The sequence below is a fragment of the Heloderma suspectum genome, chromosome 4, assembly GCF_057233095.1.
Source record: "Heloderma suspectum isolate Gila_16-S chromosome 4, 16-S_ref, whole genome shotgun sequence".
In the NCBI taxonomy this organism is placed as follows: domain Eukaryota; kingdom Metazoa; phylum Chordata; class Lepidosauria; order Squamata; family Helodermatidae; genus Heloderma; species Heloderma suspectum.
The window spans coordinates 166536917-166556567 of NC_139461.1; the positions used below are offsets into that span (position 1 = coordinate 166536917).

A 19651-nucleotide genomic window follows, 5' to 3' on the forward strand; every position below is an offset into this window, starting at 1 on the left:
CCCCAGTAGCATTTTGTTATATGTAAAGCACTGGAAATGTTGTAAGACACCCTGAGTCTTCCAGAAGGGGTGAGTAAAAAATCCTAAGAAACAGATAAATACATGAAATGCTTCCTTTAAAAAAAAAATAATCTTAAGCTAAAAAGCAATTTAATGTTCTATCAGATTGCCTTTACTCTATATTTGCTGTCACTCTCAAAGGTTGGCGAAGAAAGACTTTGCAGAAGCTGTACCAATTTCTCCTCAACAATTCTTGTTCTACTGCAGAAAGTCCAGGGGCCAATTTTGCCTCCTAGACCTCTCCCCACACCATGGGCTACACTCCATGGCATGCTGTACAGTCCACGGGGCACCCCCCCCCCCCAGTTTTAAAATATGATAATTTGCAAACTAGTCCACAGTGCTCTGTAGCGCTAAAAGTTTCATTTGGGGAGGGGGTGAAAAAAAATTCCCCACCACTGCCGAATTTGGTGGCACGGCGGGGGGATGTGTTCTGTGGGCAGCATGTTGCCCACCTCTGTTCTGCATGTTTGACAACTACACAGTTCATGTTTTCCACCCATTTACCTGAGAAACAAGTTAGACTGACAGGTCTGTAATTTCCTCATGGTTCGTTTTTCAAAATTTGATGTTACGCTGGCTACTTCACAATCCTTTGGTAACAAGGCTGATTCTAGCAATAAGTAGTTACATATTTTAGTTAGAAGATCAACAATTTCCCATTTACTCTCAGATGAATGCCCTCTAGCCCTGGGGACTTGCCAACTGGCTCTAAAATGTAATCTTTTCCCACCTCTACTTCATATAGTTCTTCTGATACACATGCTGAAAAAAAAAGTCTCCAACATTTGCAGTGACGTAAACGCAAATAGTTTGCATAGCGTTTTGAGTACACAGAAAGAGCCTTGCTGGATCAAACCAAGGCCATCAAATCCAGCATTCTGTTTTCTAGGAAATCCATAAGCAAGGCAGGAAGGCCTCAGTCCTTCACCATTGTTTGTCCTCAGCAACTGCCCAAATGGAGGCTCCATTTAGCTATCATGACCGACAACTGTTGATAGAATTATCCACAGTGGTAAAGCTAAATAATCTGAGACCCTGGACATAATGTCTTATGAGGGGCCCCTTTAGATGGCCATGGATTCTCAGTGGTGAAGCACACACTGTCTTCCCCCTCCGACCACTAGTCCATGCTTTAAAACTGCTTCTGCATTCCCGATAAGTTAGAACTACAACAGCAACAAAACTATCTGCCATCCCTGACATGTGTATGTGCTGTGCCAGCTGCGAGAGGGCAGAATCAGTTTCCGGAGTCCCCCTTCCAAGGTCATAGCAGTGTCTTGGATGGGGTCTCCAAAGAATCCTATGCTCTCCCGGGACCCTAGGGGATTCATCACACGGAGGTTTCCTGGGGGCTGCAAGAAAACAGTACGGCAGAAGTGAAGCGAAAACAAGACTCCCCCTCCCCTTTTGCACACATGCCAGGGAAGGAGGGAGGCACTCCCTCAGTTCAAACCATGCAGCTGCCGTGTAAAGAAGCCCTTCCTAATCCCGCAAAGAAACCAAAAGCAGGAAGCTCCGGGAAAGATGTGGGTTTTTGCGAGGGTTTTGCTTAATGTAGAAACACCCTAGGATTGCGCTCTCCAATTATAGCACCATCATGACTACAGGAATACAGTGGAGCTTGTGTCTGCATTTGCAATGGGGGCGGGTGGACTTTGGCCCCAAGTCCCAAGCCTAGATGCACCACTGCCTATCCAAGATATGGCCCATAAGAATTTATTTTTAATCCTCCTTTTTATTGCCTTAGAATCATAGAATAGTAGGGTTGAAAGGGGCTTATAAGACCATCGAGTCCAACCCCATGCTCAACGCAGGAATCCAAGTCAGAGCATCCCTGACAGGTGGCTGTCCAGCCTCGTCTTGAATGCCTCCAGTGTGGGAGAGCCCACCACCTCCCTAGGTAATCGGTTCCATTGTTGTATTGCTCTAACAGTCAGGATTCCTGATGTTCAGCTGGAATCTGGCTTCCTGTAACTTGAGCCCATTATTCCATGTCCTGCGCTCTGGGATGATCGAGAAGAGATCCTGGCCTTCCCTGGTTCCTGGGACAACCTTTCAAGTACTTGAAGAGCACTATCCTATCTCGCTTCAGTCTTCTCTTCTCAGGGTTAAATATGCCCAGTTCTTTCAGTCTCTCTTCATAGGGCTTTGTTTCCTGTCCCCTGATCATCTTTGTTGCCCTCCTCTGAGCCCTCTCCAGCTTGTCTGCATCCTTCTTAAAGTGCAGTGCCCAGAACTGGACACAGTACTCAAGATGAGGCCTAACCAGTGCTGAGTAGAGGGGAACTAGTACTTCCCGAGATTTGGAAGCTATGCTTGTATTAATGCAGCCCAAAAGAGCATTTGCCTTTTTTGCAGCCACATCACATTGTTGGCTCATATTCAGCTTGTGATCAACAACAATTCCAAGATCCTTCTCGCTTGTAGTGTTGTTGAGCCACGTATCCCCCATCTTGTAACTGTGCCTTTGGTTTCTTTTTCCTAGGTGCAGAACTTGGCATTGATCCCTATTAAATGTCATTCTGTTGTTTTCTGCCCAGCGCTCCAGTCTATCCAGATCACTGTGAATTTTGTTTCTGTCTTCCAAGGTATTAGCTATCCTGCCCAATTTGGTGCCATCTGCAAATCTGATCAGCATTCCCTGCACCTCCTCCTCCAAGTCATTAATACAAATGTTGAAGAGCACAGGGCCCAGGAACAAGCCCTGCTGTACCCCACTCGTTACCTCTCCCCAGTTTGAGAAGGTCCCATTGATAAGCACTCTTTGAGTCCGATTCTGTAGCCAACTGTGGATCCACCTGATAAGTTGTTTCGTCTCGCCCACTCTGAGCTAGTTTGCTCATCCGGATATCATGGGGCACTTTGTCAAAAGCTTTGCTAAAATTGAGGTATATGATGTCCGCAGCATTCCCACAGTCCACAAGGGAGGTGACCTGATCAAAAAATGAGATCAGATTCATCTTGCAGGATTTGTTCTTGACAAATCCATGTTGGCTTCGAGTCATCACAGCATTGTTTTCAAGGTGCTTACAGATGGATTGCTTTATCATCTGCTCCAGAATTTTCCCAGGGATTGATGTCAGACTGACTGGTCTGTAGTTCCCAGTTTCCTCTTTTTTACCCTTTTTGAAGATAGGGACAACATTAGCCCTCCTCCAGTCATCTGGCATGTCACCTGTCCTCCATGATTGCTCAAAGATAATAGACAGCGGTTCTGAGAGTTCTTCTGCCAGTTCCTTTATTACTCTAGGTTGCAGTTCATCTGGCCCTGGAGATTTGAACTCATTCAAACTAATTATGTGTTCCTTGACCATATGCCTATCAATCTTGAGCTGCAATCCTGCCCCTTCAGCTTGTACTTTGCCTTTGCCAGGGGGCTCATAAACCCTCTTTTGGGAGAAGACTGAGCCAAAGTAGGAACTGAGCACCTCTGCCTTTTCTTTGTCATCTGTTATCATTTTGCTATCCTTATTTAATAGCTGAAACACCTTTTTTTTCTCTGTCTTTTACTGTGCACGTATCTGAAGAAACCTCAGCTCGTTCTCAGCTTTAGCTTTCCTGACGCCATCCCTGCTATTCCGTGCTACCTGCCTGTACTCTTCCTTTGTAGCTTGGCCTTCCTTCCACTTCCTATATGTATCTTTTTTTGTTTTGGGGTCATCTCTAAGCTTTCGGTGAAGCCACATTGGCTTCTTCTGTTGTCTCCCACTTTTTTTTCTTGTTGGAATGGTTTGTAATTGTGCCTTCAGAATTTCCTTTTTTAAAAACTTCCACCCATCTTGGACTCCTTTTCTCATTAGAGTCACTTGCCATGCGACCTTACTTATCATTGTTCTGAATTTAAATCCAGGGTACGTGTTTGGCTACACTCTGCTTTTGCTTCCTTTAGAACCAAGAACATGGTCACTTTCCGCCAGAGTTCCCGTAACTGCTACTTTATCCATTAAGTCATCTCTGTTGGTTAGAATCAAGTCAAGGATAGCCAGTCCTCTAGTTACCTCTTGTATTTTCTGTAGGAGGAAGTTATCAGCAACACAAGTCAGGAATTTCCTAGAGGGGCCATGTTTTGCAGAATTTGTCTCCCAACAAATATCGGGGAAATTGAAGTCCCCCATTACTACTACATCATGCTTTCTTGAAACATTGGCTATTTGCTTTTCAAAAGTTTCAGCCTTGTCTTCTCCTTGATTGGGTGGCCGGTAGTAGATGCCGACCACCATGTTCCTTTTATTCTTTGCTCCATTTATTTTAACCCAGATGCTATCGATGGGGCTACCAAGCTCATCCTCCAGTATTTCTGTGCAGAGATGTGTCTTTTTAACATACAGTGCAACCCCACCTCCCTTTCTGTTCCTCCTGTTCTTTTTGAACAAGTTATATCCTTCAATTGCTGTATTCCAGTCTTAAGAGTCATCCCACCAAGCCTTGGACCTTCCAGGTATAGCTGTGCTTCGATAAACAATAAGCTTATTTAGCAATTTAAGCTGTCGGCAAAGATTATTTCTCTAAAACTATTATCATCAAGCTATTAAGGGTTACTTGGACACCCAAAAAACAAACACTAGCCATGAGGAAGAACTGCTTTAGCTGCCCCAGACAAAGTTCTGTGCTTCCTTTGTTGCTCTGGACATAAAGTCCTTGGAAAGTATATAACCAGCTATCTTGGTAATCTGTTCCATAAAACAAAAGAGTTTTAGACAAAACTCTTACTTAAAACAAAGGCAATGTATTAAAGCACAGACAAAATTAGAAGGTTATTTAGGCAGATGTCAGCTGACTTTCTTAACTGCTTGGTTTATGGGCTCAAGGTTTACATACGGAAAGTACTTCTGTTTCAAGCCATTTCAGTAAATCTAAGATGGCTCCATTCACAAGGCTTCTAGGCCATGCCAGGAGCAGCTGAAGCAAAGTCATTGGGACCAAAGCAGCCAGTCAGGCAGAACACCAGACACCCATCCCAACTCCTTCACACTGCCAGCTCCCACCTTTGCATCATCACACCTCTGGACTGCTAAGAGCTGGGCAAGTTAGGAATGACATAATGCACCGGTGCTGGGTAACGGCTGAGTTACACAAGTATTGGCGCTGAAATGGTGTGAACATGAGAGGAGGCATCAGACCAACTCCATAAACTGTATCCCAGTGGGTGAGACACAGGATCCAGACGCAGGAAGTGACGCGCATGCCCATTTCAGTGCGGACTGGCTGCTTTCCCAGCTTTGGCTCCCAGAACTGAGTTCGAGGGCTTCAAAATGGCAGCAGCTCTATCAAGCTGACCATCCCATCCTTTGCTGTTTTCCGTGCTCCTGGCCCCGCTGCAGCCTTCCCCAACTGGGTGCCCTCCAGATGTGTTGGATTGCAGCCCCCAGAATCTCCCAGCCAGCATGGGGCCAAACTGACCGCAAGTTTGGTGTACGTATGTGCAGACGCACGACTGTGCTCTCGGGCGGTGTACTGTTACACTGGTTTGTGGCAGGCTTGCCAAACAGGTCGGCCATCGCGGTACTGCCCCCTTCTGATGGTATTTAATGATCAAAAGAAACGAACGAGCAAGAATGAAGGCAAGATCCAGCCAAGGGATCAGACTTAGTCCACGCTTGTTTACTTGGAACGAAGCTCCACTGGGCGAAATGTCGGACTTACTCCTAAGTAAATGCACACTGGATCGCAGCCGTGGGCAAGGCAGCTCTATACCCACTCGGCAGGAAGGCTGAACTCCGGCTGGCCCGGACGCGCGTGTGCGCGCGATCCACCTTGGGATACCTGCCACAAACCTGCGAGCGAGCGCTTCGTTCGTTGGATGCCGCCTCGCCTCGCCTCGCCTCGCCCCACGGTGAACTGACCCTGGGTCAGCCCGCAGCACTCGCTCTCAGCAAGCCGTCCTCCCGGCGGGCTCCGGGAGCGAGCGCCTCGCCCGCGGACTCGCCCCTTCCCGGGTTCTCATGCCGAGGAGCGCGCACCGAGGCCCGCCGGCGGAACGAAGGACACAATAGCTCAGGAGGAGCGGGTGGGGCGGCAGAGAGGCTCCTCCTCCTGGCTTCGCCTCCAGCCGGGCCGCGCGGCAGAATTCAGCCCCGCCGGGCCGCCCGCCGCCCCGCCCACGCGCCGGCGCGGCCGCTCCCGCTCCGCTCGCCAGTCGCGGGAAGACGCGAGGGGAGGCCGCCGCCGCCGCCGCCTGCCGCGCGCGCCCATGCCCTGCTCGCCCGCCGCCGCCCGCTAGCCGCTGCGCCCGTCCATGGCGCGGCCCGGGGCGCTGCTGCGCTGCTGCTGCGCGGCGCTGCTGGCGGCGTGGTGGGGCGCCGCCGGCGCCAGCCCGAGCTCGACTCTCGCCGGCGCCCCGCTGCAGGACGAGGCGGACAACCAGGAGAACATCCTCTCGCAGGTACGCCGCCGCCGCCGCCGCCGCCGGGCTTGGTTGCCAGGGGGCGCCGCCGTTCCGCGAGGAAGGGGGGCAGCGCGCGAGGGCTTTGCGAGAGCGTTCAGGCCAGGGCGAACGTGAGGGCCAGGATTCAGCCCCAGGACCCGTTGGCCATGCCCTGGCGCATGTGAAGGCATAATCAGGAGGAGGGATTCCGCTGACCGTGTGCAGAGTGCACACTAAGTCCTAACTCTAAGTCCTACTTAGAGCAGACCCATTGAAATCAAGTTAGTCATGGCCAACTGAAATCCCATTCATTTCAGTGGGTCTGCTCTAAGTAGGGCTCATGTTGGCTTTTGCCCCTTGTCCCTTATGCAACTCCCATCAGCCCCGGAAAGCATGGCCCATAGTCCCTGGCGTAAGAGGGGCCTGAGCCCCAGCACTGCTCCAGCATTAAAGCTGGTAAGGTGCCAACAGCCGCAGCCTGTGCAGCGGCAGGGGAGCTCAGGTGGGTGGCGTGTTCCAGGAGTGGATTTGCTTAGAACTCCACAAAGATAAAATTTGCTGTGATGGCCTTAAAAGCGGGTCAGCTTTCAGGCTACTTCCACAGAAATCCCTGAGACTGGCTTCTAGATAAACGTGTCTAAATTCCGTGGGAGTATCAGGGTTTATTTAGTCTTCCTGACTCTTATCTGCAAGCCCCTGAAGTCAGTGTTCAGACTTCGGCTGCTACATACACCTGTTCATCAGTTCCTTTGAAACTGGGGAAAATTAATTATTTCTAAAGGAGGATGCGTGCAGATTTACCATTCAGATATGCATTCTCTATGATGTGGATTACTTTGAACTCTGTGGAACGAACATACTTCTGTGGGCTTATTGCCAAGTGAGTATGCCTAGGATTGTAGGCTGGTATATATCCCGGAGCCCAACATGTCGCATTCAAGCAACTCTGATTAAGCATTCATTATGTTTCTGTGTAATGAGTGCTTCTGGAGTCTTCCCATTATCAGCTACGGAACCGATTTCATCTGCTTCTGCTTACTTGCTTCCTAGGCATGTAGGCTGTTGCTCTGTAGCCAATCCTCTGTCTGTTTACCCAGGAGCAAGTGCCACTGGGTTCAATCTGACTTACTCCCAGGAAAGTTAACTCAGTGGGACTTATTTCTGAGTAGATTGTGCTGTAAAAGTAGTTAAATATGTGTATTCTTGTAGCTATTTGAGCCTGTGACAGCAGCAATTTTCAATCAGCTTGTGTTGGTTTTCACCTGTGGCTAAAGTCAGTTAAAAATGACAGCTTCCATGTGCTCCAAGAGTTATATAAATGAGTCATAAATACTAAATCAGAGCTCTTTTTTTTAAAGGGGGCTGTGGACTGGATGGGCAGTGCCTCTGGCTCTTTATCATTAACATAACCAATTACGTTAATTTACTCTGTGGTCAAATAAATTCAGGCTATTTGGTTTAGCTTCCTTTTCCCAAAATGGTTTGTTTCACTTGTACCAGATATGTGCCAAATGCAAGCCAATTTAATTTAACACTGAATTGATACAGTACTGGAAGTGTGTACGGAGATACAACCAGCACAAGCAAGCCCATTGGGTATATTCAGTCAGACCCCTTTCTGTTGCTGAAGGAAGCTGCTAAAGTACGCCAAGCAGAATGGAGCGGTAGAAATTGCTCAGCTATATAGAGAGAACTTGGTGAAGGATTAAAAAAGAATCTTTTGGCTGCTTCAAACGGTGGTAGCTTAATTACAAATTTTGGAGCGGATAAATCATGTTGACTGACGGAGGCGGCTAGGCGGCTGTGTTGGACTGCTGTGAAGTCTCAGCCCAGGAACAAGTGTGCATAGCACGGATGTTTTGCTACCTGAGTGGCAGGCCCTGCTGCAGCCTGCTCCTGAGGCAGAAGCAGAGGAGGAGGAGAGCACCTCCGAAAGCAGCTGTGTTTTTAAAGAAGTTCAGCCAGCGCAGAATGGACAGAAACAGACATGATGAAAAAGTGAGGAAGAGTAATCACAATGTGTTAGGCTTCTACCTGTGTTTCTCGAATAAACTGTTTCACATCACCTTTTTGAAGTCCTCCTCCTTGTGTGCCTGTTGCTGCCCTGACTGCTCAGCGAAGGGGGCAGGACTCATTTTTATGCCCAGCGTTGCTGCCTTAAGGCACAATCCTATGCAAGTTTAGACGGAAAGGAGTCCTCCAGCTCCCAGAATTCCTCAGCCAGCCGTGCTGACTGGGGAATGCTGTGAGTTGTAGGACTTTTTTCTGTCTAAACATGCATTGCACCCTTAGCAACCTAGCCTGTGATTCAATGTAGACATCACACCAAACCTTGGTTAAGGAAGCTTAACCATGGTTTAGTGTCATGTCTGAACTGACAAACCATAGTCACAGCCATTGCTCTGTCTCTGGAGGCCACTGCTCTTAGAGCCATGGTGGGGAATGTGTAGCCCTCTACATTTTGTTGGATGGCAACTCCCATCAGCCCTAGCCAGCATAGCCAATGATGAGGGATGATGAGAGTTGCAGTCCAACCACATCTGGAAGGCCCCATGTTCCCCCCCCCACTGAATTTGGAGTGCTGAATAGAAGGAAATAAAACCAGACAAGCAGCTCTGAACTATGGCTTGCCTGTATGCTGGAAGCTCAAAAGACTGGTTTGGCATGGTGTCTGAACTGAGCCTATATCATGGAAAGCAGCAGGGGGTGAGGGGTTGCTTTGGTGTACGTCATAGTTGTTTTGAATGTACACACAAAAATGTAAAGCAAGAATATGACAAACACATATCTCATCAGGGAGACAAAGCTGACTATCAGATCCACTATACTCAATGATGCTAATGGATTATCTTGCTGTTGGATTTAAGCTTGTGTTTATTGTTTTTCTTATTCCCTTTTATATTATATTCTTTTTGCTGAAGACTTCAGTAAATACAATTTTTCATCTTTAAATGTACATTCAGTGGCAAAATCGGGTATGCTACTAAGCAATGTGTGAAATAGCCCTGAGATATTTCTCTCCATAGAGTTCTTTTGAATGTGGTTACCTGCCCTTGGAAAAACCCAGCACATACTGCACAATAAGAAAAACATGCACCCAGGCTATTTTTATTTGTCGCTTCTGCATCTGATCCCTGCGTGTCCCTCTACAGGAAATTATCTGGATTGCATTTACAGTTGTTAGAACGTTGTTTTGGCTGAGCAGGACATACTGGTCTGCTTTAGAACCCAAGAGATGGTCTTGTCTTGTTAAGAAGCCATACATAAGTGCCTTGCATCCTTCCAGAGAAGACTGCTTTGCTGAGGGATTGACCTTAAACATCTGAGGCATTGGCTTTACTTCCAGTACACCATGATGGCTTTTATTTGTTTTCCTTTGGATGCATTCCTTATAAAACACACCTAGTCTGGTGTAGTCCCATGAGTCTTAATCCACTGGGAAGTTCTCCTGCACAAGCCACCTAGAAATAAGTGGGAGATGCAAAGATGTGCAGCTCCTGTTCACCTCAATATGACCTGTGCAAGAGAACTTCCCATAGGCTCCTATGTTTAAATGAGATCATTCTAGAATGAACGGTTTGAAAATTGCAGCCTTTTAATTTCCCAAAACCTTTTAGAGAGAGACCAAAGTTGTTTAGGGGGAGGGTGACTAGTTTGGGGTTTGGATTTTGGGGTTTTTTTGAGTGGAGGAAGAAAATTACTTTCCCAGATAACCAAGGAGCAGAAAATGTTAAGAGTCAGCAATATTTTAAACCAGTGACCTATTTCCTCAAGGTTTCAGAATGTCTGAGCCTCTCCCAAGCACTCCACAAATGCAAACTCAAAGCCGGGGGTGGGAAATGCTACTTCCAGAACAAACTGACCAGCTTGTATTTTCCCCCCTTTCCCTTGACTAGTTGCTAGGTGACTATGACAAGGTGAAAGCAGTGTCAGAAGGCCCAAACTGCCAGTGCAAGTGTGTGGTGAGGCCTCTGGGCAGAGGAGCCTGCCAGAGGATTAACGAAGGAGCTTCCAAGCCGGAGGACTTTTACATGGTGGAAACAATCACTTCCGGACCAGAATGCAAGTGTTCGTGTGTGGCTCCACCATCCGCTCTGAACCCCTGCGAGGGAGACTTCAGGCTGAAGAAACTGCAAGAAGCAGACAGCAAGGACTTCAAGGTATTTGCCTTTGACTGTTTTTTGCTGTAACTATTGTTTTGAGCTCCCCGCTTCCCCAAGCAATGGGACGTTTCAGGAGCAGTCTTTTGGAGGGGCGGCTTCCTTTGGAGGAAAGAGGTTTGGAGACTTGTGGAGTTTCTTTACAATATTCACAAATGCACCAGATTGGGGTAGCGGGGAGAAAAGAAGGCTGACAAACACTGCCCTCGTGTATAAAGCAGCATCCTTTCCCCACAAAGCATACATCAAGCTTCCCCAACTGGGAGCCCTCCAGATGTGTTGGACTACAACTCCCATCATGCTGTCTGCGCATGATGGGGATTGTACTCCAACACATCCAGAGGGCGCCAGGTTGGAGAAGGCCGGCACACCTCATATCCTTGAAGCAAACGCTTCTCACTCCTTGCCAGCAAGCAGCAAAATGCAGGCTTCTGTCTCTTTCGCTGGCCACATTCCAACTGTTCAACTGTCACTCTAATCCTATCCCAGCAGGCGGACAAGGGGGGGGGGGTTGTAAACCGGCAGCCATCTGCCATGAAATCCCTTAATATTCCTCATTATCTAGCCATCAGGACCATTGAGGAAACTTCTCTAGCTCTAAAACGTTTTGGCACAGCACAGGACCGCTTCCGCAGCATCGTGTTTGTTTTGCAAAGGATAACCTTTGGGAGGAAGAGCATCAGGTTGGCCACAAAGAGCAGGAGGGACCCTCCCACTCCCCCCGAAAGACAGCTGATAGCTGCAGCTGCTACTTTCTTGTGGCTTGGCTATCCGACAGGTGAGAAACGAAGAAAGCTTCGGCTATTGGGCGGTATAGAAATTAAATAAACAAACAAACAAACAAACACGCCCTTAGGCGTAGAGAGTTCTTTTCTGTTCATCCCTTTAAACATAAGACCATGCTCCGTGCTGAGTCAAGCCCCGGACAGACATGCACACAAACATGTTCAGCGCTGCGCTCTCTGCATTTGGCAGATCTGTCCCAGGCTTCCCAGGCAGAGGAACGTAGGAAGCCACCTTACACTGCATTAGACCACTGGTCTTCCCAGCCCTGCTGTGTAACTGTGGAACGGATGTACTGCAGGACAGTCTGCCTTGGACATGGCCATCTGGCGGTGCTGGTGCTCTAGCATTAGTTTGTAAACATCATGGGGTTTATTTAAAGTGGAAACATGTAAGATCTGAGGGATTGGGAGCATTTCTAAATACAGCTGCATTCCCTTAGGGGTAATACTTTTGGCTGCCTACTGGCAGCAGGCAGGGCTGAAGCCAGTGGTGGGCGGGGCCAGAGCCCAAAGTGAGCGGGGCCACCCCTTTCCTTGCTCTCGTTCTTCCACCCCCCTTTCTCCCCCCCTGTCCTTCCCCACCCAGTGGGCTGCTGGGGGCAGGATGGATCTTCCTGCCAGAGGCCTGAACGGATCGCTTGCAGAGAGCTTTGCAAGGCATGATAACAGATGTGAGCACATCATGTATGTGTGTGTATTTCAGAAATGTGGCATCCCGCCCTTCAGTACAAATGTCCAGGTTGTTTAATACCAATACTAAATAATTTTAGAATATGAAGAGAACTGAATAAAATACAGTTTAATGAAGGGCCACAACTGAAAAGGCCCTTTCCCTGGTTGCTGCCATTGTCACTTCCAAAACTTTGGGGCACCCAGTGAAGGCCTCAGAAGCTGATCTTCACATCTGGGTGGGTTATGTGGGGGAAGGTGGCCTTTAGGCACCCAGGGCCCCAGCTGTGATTGCCGGCACTTTGAAATACGTTTGGAAATTAGTTGGCAGCTGTTGCAGTTGTTTAAGAAAGGCGAGGTCTGTTCCAAGTGGCTGATTCTGGTCAGCCTGCTGGAGGCAGCATTTTCAATCAAATGCAGTTTCTGAGAAGTCTTCAAAGGCCGCTCTGTGGACAGTGCATTACAGCAGTCTAATTGGGATGTTACCAGTCCGTGGATGGCCTGGCAACCTCCTTCCAGGAGGGGTCACTGCTGGTGGCAAGCGCTTTGTGCTAGAGAGGCTGCTGGGCATTGAGTGACAGATCTGGAAGCATCCCTAAGACGGTGAACCTGATCCTTAAGGGGAGGGAGTACAAGCTCATCTAGAACAGGTTGAGCACCATCTCCCATGACAGACAAATCACCCACTTGCAGTAAGTCTGCCTTACCTGAACTGAGCTTCAGTTTCTTAGCCCTCATTACTGATTCCAGACATTGACTTTGGCATTTCCACAGCTTTGCCTGAAACTAATGAAAAGGAGAAACAGAACTGGGTATCCTCAGCATACTGATGACACCTCACTCCGTGAGATTTGTAGATGGTAAACAGCATGGGAAATAAAATAGAGCCCTGAGGAACCCCATAACACAAGTGCTGCGGGATAGAACACTCCCACCCACCCCCAAATGGAACAAGCCACAGAGGGAGCAATCCTATGGCCACTAGACAGCAGCTGGACAGCCATAGGATATGTTGTTTTCCAGGAACCGACCTCGGAGCCCGCGCTCCGAGGTCAGTTCCCAGAGAACTGACCTCCCCGCACTTTGTGCTGCCAGAAAGGGGCGTGGCTGGGGGGGCGTTCCAGGGTGGGGAGGGCGGAAATGTCTGTACTACACATCCTATGTGTCGTACAGCAGCCTCCTTCCACAATCTAGCCAAAAATGCAGGGCAGGAGGAGCGTGGAGGGAACAATCCTGTCCGTGCTTCTCCTGCCCTGCTTTGGATGGGCAGTTGCCTCCACGTTCGGAGGGGTCGGCCACCTGTCTGGATAGGATTGCGCCCTAAGGTGGGGAAGGAACCTTTTGAGCACAGTGCCTCCAATCACCAGCCCAGACAAATGGTCCAGAAGGATACCAGGGTCAACAGTACTGAAAGGCACCGAGAAGTTCAGGAGAATTAGCACGGTCTCACTCCCCCTATCCTCCTGCCAGCAATGGTAATCCATCAGAGCCATCAAGGCTGTTTCATTGCCAAAACTAGGTTGGTACCATGGGTGTGCATGGTGCTTTATGGAGTAACAGAAGCAAAAGAGAATTTCCTGCCCCAAGGAGCAAGCAATACAAATTAAGTTTGGAGGAAAGGAGAAGTTAGGGTAAAAAAAACCCGATTGAGATAGGAGGAATGGGAGAAAAACCATTGGATGAATGCAAGCAAATGGTTAGGTGAACTTTAGCAGGGGCATATATTCTGAGAGCTGGTGTAGCATGTTTGCTAAGTGACTGAGGAATAAATCAAGAGAGTCCCTGGTTTGTTTATTTTTTTATTTCTGACATTTTTGTCCCACCCTTCCTCCAAGGAGCTTGGGGTGGCATGCGTGGCCCCCCTTTGCTTATTTTACCCTCACAGCAGCCTTGTGAGGTAGGTTAGGCTGAAGATGGTGACTGGCTGAAGGTCACACCGTGAGCTTCACAGCTGAGTGGTGATTTGAACCTGGGTCTCCCTGGTAATAGTCTGGTACTCTTAGCCACTACATCACACTGGCTCTGGCTTGAATCTCTTCCGTGAACTCGCTTGACAGTCTTCCTTAGCCAAGCCTCTCCACCTCAGCCCCTGCCCCATCTGCAATATGAAGAGATGGTAGTATGGACCCCACCTTCCTGTGCTGTTGTGAGGATTCAAACAAGTTAATTACATGTAACACTTTGTACGCCTAGAAAGCACTACATAAACGTTTATCATTAATGAATATGAAATAATTTGGCATTGGTTTGTTGTGCATGGATATACCTTCTGCTGTATTAACTTTTTCTCTTCAACAGCTGGGAAAAGGTTAATCTTTGGCCAAACACAGCTCATGGGTGTTCCTGCTTTCCTCATAGCAAATCTCTACTGCATTTCCCACTTATTCTTTGTGGGAAATGATACTGCTGAGGGAAGTTGCGTACGTGGCAGCATGTGGTAGATGTGGTAGATCTCTGATGAGCTGCAGGGGGTGGGGGAAGTGAAGAATGTTCCTAAGAAAATAAAACTCATTCTCAGTGTACACTGCCCTTCCCAGATGGGAATAACGTCTGATTTTAAAAGCAACTGGTTCTCGATATTGGCAATTCGCATCTGGCCATTTCCCCTCAACCTGGGGCCTCCCAGATGTGTTGGACTGCCACTTCCATCATTCCCAGCAGCATGACCACTGTCTGTGAATGATGGGAGTTGCAGTCCAGAATGTCTGGATGGCATCAGGCTGCACGAGACTAAGCAACGTCACGTAACTCTTGTTCTTAGCCTTGCCTTGCCAAACCAGTCTCCGTGTGGGCTAATTCTGCGTGCTCATCCCAATAGCTACATCTCTGGGAAAGCTGTGCAGGCTAAGAACTGTCTTGCTGGGCCGGGCCAGTGTACCTCTCCAGTGTGCTGTTTGGAACAGGAGCCAACCAGGTGCCTCTGGGAAACCCGCAAGTGCAGCCTGATGGCAAAGACAGTCCCTTGGGTTTTATCCTCCGCAGCTGGTCCTTGGAGATCTACGGCCTCTGATGTCCCACTTAGTTTCCTGCTTTATTGCCCACGAGTGCCACCTACTTGCAGCCACCCGGGGACTGGGAGACTTCCCACACTTGCTTGGTGTTATTCCCCTGGAGGAAAGGGTGCCTGCTCCGCAGCGCCGAGGCAGAAGTGCGAGAAGCCGCTGGCTTTGTGCTTGTTCTGGAAATCGTTGTCTTGCCTTATTTTCCGCTTTACAGGGCTTTTGGCAGCCCAAAATGTAACTGGAGACAGTTGTTATAGTTTTCCCTGAAACATTGTTACTGAAAGACTTGAAACTTGAGCCCTTAGCCGTCCCCTGCCTGGGCAAGCTCAAATAAACTGTAATCAAGTTAACAGTCTAACAGCAAGACCTCCTTTGTTCTCAGAGCGACCAGGGGGTTTCTCCACGACAACGGAAGAAGAAGTGAATGGAGGCTTATCCGGATTTTTTCAAGGAATTGGCTTTGGTCTGCCCAGGGCTCCACGAGCGAGTGCATCACACCAGTATAAGTTGCTTCACAGAACATACTTCTGGGTGGGGTCGGGGGATTGGAGTAAATGCCATCAGACTGGCAGAGGCCGCTCAACCAATAAAAGAGCCTCCCTCCCCCACCTCCAGGCTCTCCTTCTCCTTCCGCTGATACTCCCGCGATGGATCGAAGCTTAGCACTAATTAGTTACACCAAGAAAGCAAACAATAAGGAAACACAGCTGCAGATCCTTGTTACTCAATAAAATCCTGGGAGGTCTCCTCCCATGAAATGGTCTTGCCAAAAAACAGTCTCTTTCTCTCTCTTTCTCTCCTCCCCTGTCCTGCCATTAATAACTTCTTTTCAACAAAGCAAACAGTAAAGACAGGCAGCATGGATATTTATGGAACAAGCCTCATTGACCACAATGGGAGTTACTTCTGAGGAGACACCTGCTTCCTCAAGCTATGCCTGATTCCACCAATTTCTTTTTTTTCCCTTCCCCTCGAAAAGTTCTACCTCACTCTGTGTGAAATAGTGCAATAGTGAGATGGGGGTATAGATATTGCAGACAAAAGCGCTATTTCGCTTTAATGCTTTACTTTTTAAAAGAAGTTACAGGCTGCCCAGAGCACACCTATACTCTGTGGGGGTAGCCATCAGACTTTAGTGGTAGGCAAGGTGAAGTAAATGCCAAGAGGTAGTGCAGAACTCTGATGGTCAGCCATGAACTGGCGGAAACATCAGGGAAACACAGGCAGTGAAAACATTGAGGGAACACCCCTTGACCGAGCCAGTGAAGTCATGGCCAGGTGAAAGACACACCCCTGGGCACGGCCATCATGCCAGAGTAAATGTGGAGGGTGGTGCACACCACAACAGAAGCGCAGACAAGCCGAATTAAGGAAAACAATCGGACTAAAGGTAGTCTCAGGAGAACCGGTCTTTTGGTGTGAAACTGCAGGGAGGCTGCGGGATAGCCATGACATCATGTATTGCTACCAACCTCCAAACGCAGCCAGCTCAGAGTAAATCACTTGTGGAGACCCCCCTAGGTGACAAGTAGCAAGCCCGGGATATGTAAGAACCACCATGAAGAATATTGTGAACTTGCTGCTGCTTCCTGCCTTCTTATTTAAGGGTTTTGTTTCCCTTTGTTAATTCCCAGTTCGTACAGATTCCACCAAGTCTTTTGCTGAGCATTAGTATTTTAAAGACTTTTTTCAGAGGCTGCCCACATTAGCAGCATTATCCCTCTCCCCGCTATCTCAGGAACTTTTTCTCCCTCCCCTGCCTCCTCTTAAAGTTTCTCTTTCCTTTTTAGTATTTCTTTTTCTGTTTGAAAGCGTCCTCTTTGGGGTAAGAGCAGACCCCTCCCCATTTTAAAAGTATGGAAGAAAGGCTCCCCCTTGGTCACAGCAACACTAACCCCTCCCCGGCATGTTATGTGGGCCCAGCCCTGCATCAAGGCTCCGCACTTGCTGAGGCCCAGAGTCTGCTGGGGCCGTCCTGCTGACTGGACCAGTCTCCCATTTCCCCATGGGAGAAGTCCCTCTTGGCGGCAAGAGGAACAGAAGGGCAGGATTGCACTGGGCTACCTCCTGCAGCCACTCTCCCATGGGGCAGTGGGAGACGTCCATTTCCAGGTGATGGGAACCTGGAGGCTGGGAAGCAGTGACTCTCCCGTGTTCCACTCTCTACACATAAAGGGTGTAGGGAGAGTGGAAGGGAGCTGCAGTGAAGGGGCAAGAGGGCGGTATAGGGTGCCAGAATGGGCAGCCTTTACCCAAGGGCCCACTAAAGCCTGCAGCGGGCCCTGATGAGGAGAGAAGGTGTCAGTCTACGGGTACTGGGTTTGGGCCATTGCTAGAAGAATGTTCAGAGTAAGGTCTGGGTAGGAGTTTTTATCACCTGGAAAGGCCCTCAGGCTGTTTCTGCTATGTGAGCTCTTACTAGGGAGTTAATGGTTTCGGGCAGTAGCTTTTCAGACTTCCTACCTTAAGGGAAGCCTTTCTATGTAGGGTCATCTGCTAAGAAATCCCTGCATGTCGGCCATGAAAACCTCACCACTTTGCATTTGGGGCCATGTGGCCCTCAGCCTAATTTCAAAGGGGGTGATAGAAAAAGTTAGAGAAAAGGGGATAGCTCTGCCCACCTTTGGCTTTTGCTGCTGGCATCCCCCCCCCCCCCGAGAGATTACCCAGAGGGAATGCAGCCCTCTGCAGAAAAGAAAGGTCCCCGCTCCCATGCTAAGCTGTGTGCTCTGCTCATGACATGAGAGGAGTCCTCACTGTTGCCCTGTGTGGACTCCAAACAAGCACCGGGAGATCCAGCTAGCTGTATATTGTAAGGGAAGAGGGCTGGCGGTAACTGACTTTCGGTGGAGATCATCCGCCATGTCTGTGTTTGCATTTTTTTGCCTTGAGGAGCCTCTGACAAGCTTCCAAGGGATCCCAGAGTTCCCTGCAACAGAGTTTGAAATCACTGGTTTGGGGAGCTGGGTGGAGGTGCTGGAGGTGGCCAGATAGAAGATGGCGAATTATAATTAATCTCAGCTTCCAAAGAGTTTATAAATCTGAACGTTGCTCTTGGAAACAGACGGCATTTTTTTACATGTAAGGCCACACTAGGCGTTTTTTGCAGTGGTAGGCCAGGTGATCTTAAGCCATACCTGCTCTGCTGCATGGTAATATATTGTCCAGTCCTGGTCCCCGCTGCAGTGTAGAACATCATCATCATGTATTCGTATAATGTTTTCAGGTGTTCAAAGCGCTTCACATACATTTTGTTGCTGTAACCCTTTCAACAACCCCATAGGTGGGTATTTTCATTCCCCTACTGCAGACGGTGGGAGGGGCCCAGAGAAAATGGCTTGCCTGAGGCGGCCCAGTGAAATTCTCACCAAGGAAAGACTCCAGGGTCTTCCTGACTTGTAGCTCCATCTCTCTTGCCTTGTGTCACTTGTGTTATGCAGTCTGCTCCTTTCCATGCCTCTGTACTTGATGTGCATGTTTTTTCCTTGCATGTTGGATTCTGCTACAGGAAGTTCCCTGGCTTTTATCTTGCCAGGGGCATCAATGCAGTTTGCTGCCTAGGTTGATCTTGTGCACTTGAGTAATACATGTCGCAGCATGAGAGAGAGAAAATGGAAGAGAGTTCTTGCGCACATTTTTCTATATGGCATATTTGAAATGGTGTAATTAAACTGCTACTGAGTCCAGCACAGTTTTCATTGTGATAGCGGAGGTTCCTCAGTTCATGAGTGAGCTGCTGTAGCATGGTAGCTAAGAGCCTGAGCAGTGAATTGGGGAGCTCTGGGTTTGCATCTTGCTACTTCCAGAAACCTGCTGGGTGGCCTTGGGCAAGCCACTGTCTCTTGGGCTCAGCCCTCCCCGCTCATTGCAAATGAGGATGATAATAACGCTGATCTACCTCACAAGGTTGCTGTAAGGATAAGAAAAAGATAACGTATGAGAACTGCTTTGAATATGTGAAAGCATTTTACAGATGCTCAATATTATCCTTATCTTGCTCTGCATACAAGATGTGCGTTAAACTCAGTGAGAAAAATGCAAATTGAGGCGGTAGTGCAGAAGAGCTGTTTCTATATTTTATCATTTCCCTTTGAGTGGTTTTCTCATCTACTGTCTGTTCTCCTCCTCCCAGCCCAGTTTCTGTTGTGTGCATGGAACAGCTGCACTTTTTGCTTTCGTCAAGGGCCCCAATTCTTCCTTCAGTTCCCTTCTCCACCAACTTCTGTTTTGAGGAGTCAGCAGCCCTCCAGCAGCGGTTCTTCCCAGACTTGCTGCCTGATATATTTTTAAGTGGAGATGCCAATGACTGAACCTGGGACTTTCTGCATGCAACGCAAGAATACACAACTGAGCTGTGGCCCTTTCCTGAACCACTGTTCCTCCATTTCATCTCTGCCAAATTCTCATTATAGACTAGCTTCTGGTCCCCATTCCTACTTGCTCTGTATGCCAGTGGTTGCTGCCCTTTTTGGCAGATGTGCTATGTGTAGTGTTAAGTGTATGATGGTACCAATTCAACGTGCTGCATAGTATATATGCATTCTGCCCCCCACCATCGCTCATGCCCTCGTGTTTGGTTTTGCCTCTACTCTAGCAAGCTGTGCAGCA

General features: G+C 48.5%; 1 protein-coding gene across 1 annotated transcript in view; it reads left to right on the plus strand.

Annotated features, from left to right (window-relative positions):
- The first annotated feature begins 6197 nt into the window (after window positions 1–6197).
- The window catches only part of OLFML2B (olfactomedin like 2B), a 33082-nt gene continuing 19628 nt past the window's right edge, over window positions 6198–19651 (plus strand). Inside the window, exons 1-2 of the mRNA XM_084851142.1 lie at window positions 6198–6445; window positions 10324–10587. Coding sequence (XP_084707268.1) covers window positions 6299–6445; window positions 10324–10587 — 411 coding nt within the window. The 5' untranslated portion in view covers window positions 6198–6298. The remainder of the gene's footprint in view (window positions 6446–10323; window positions 10588–19651) is intronic.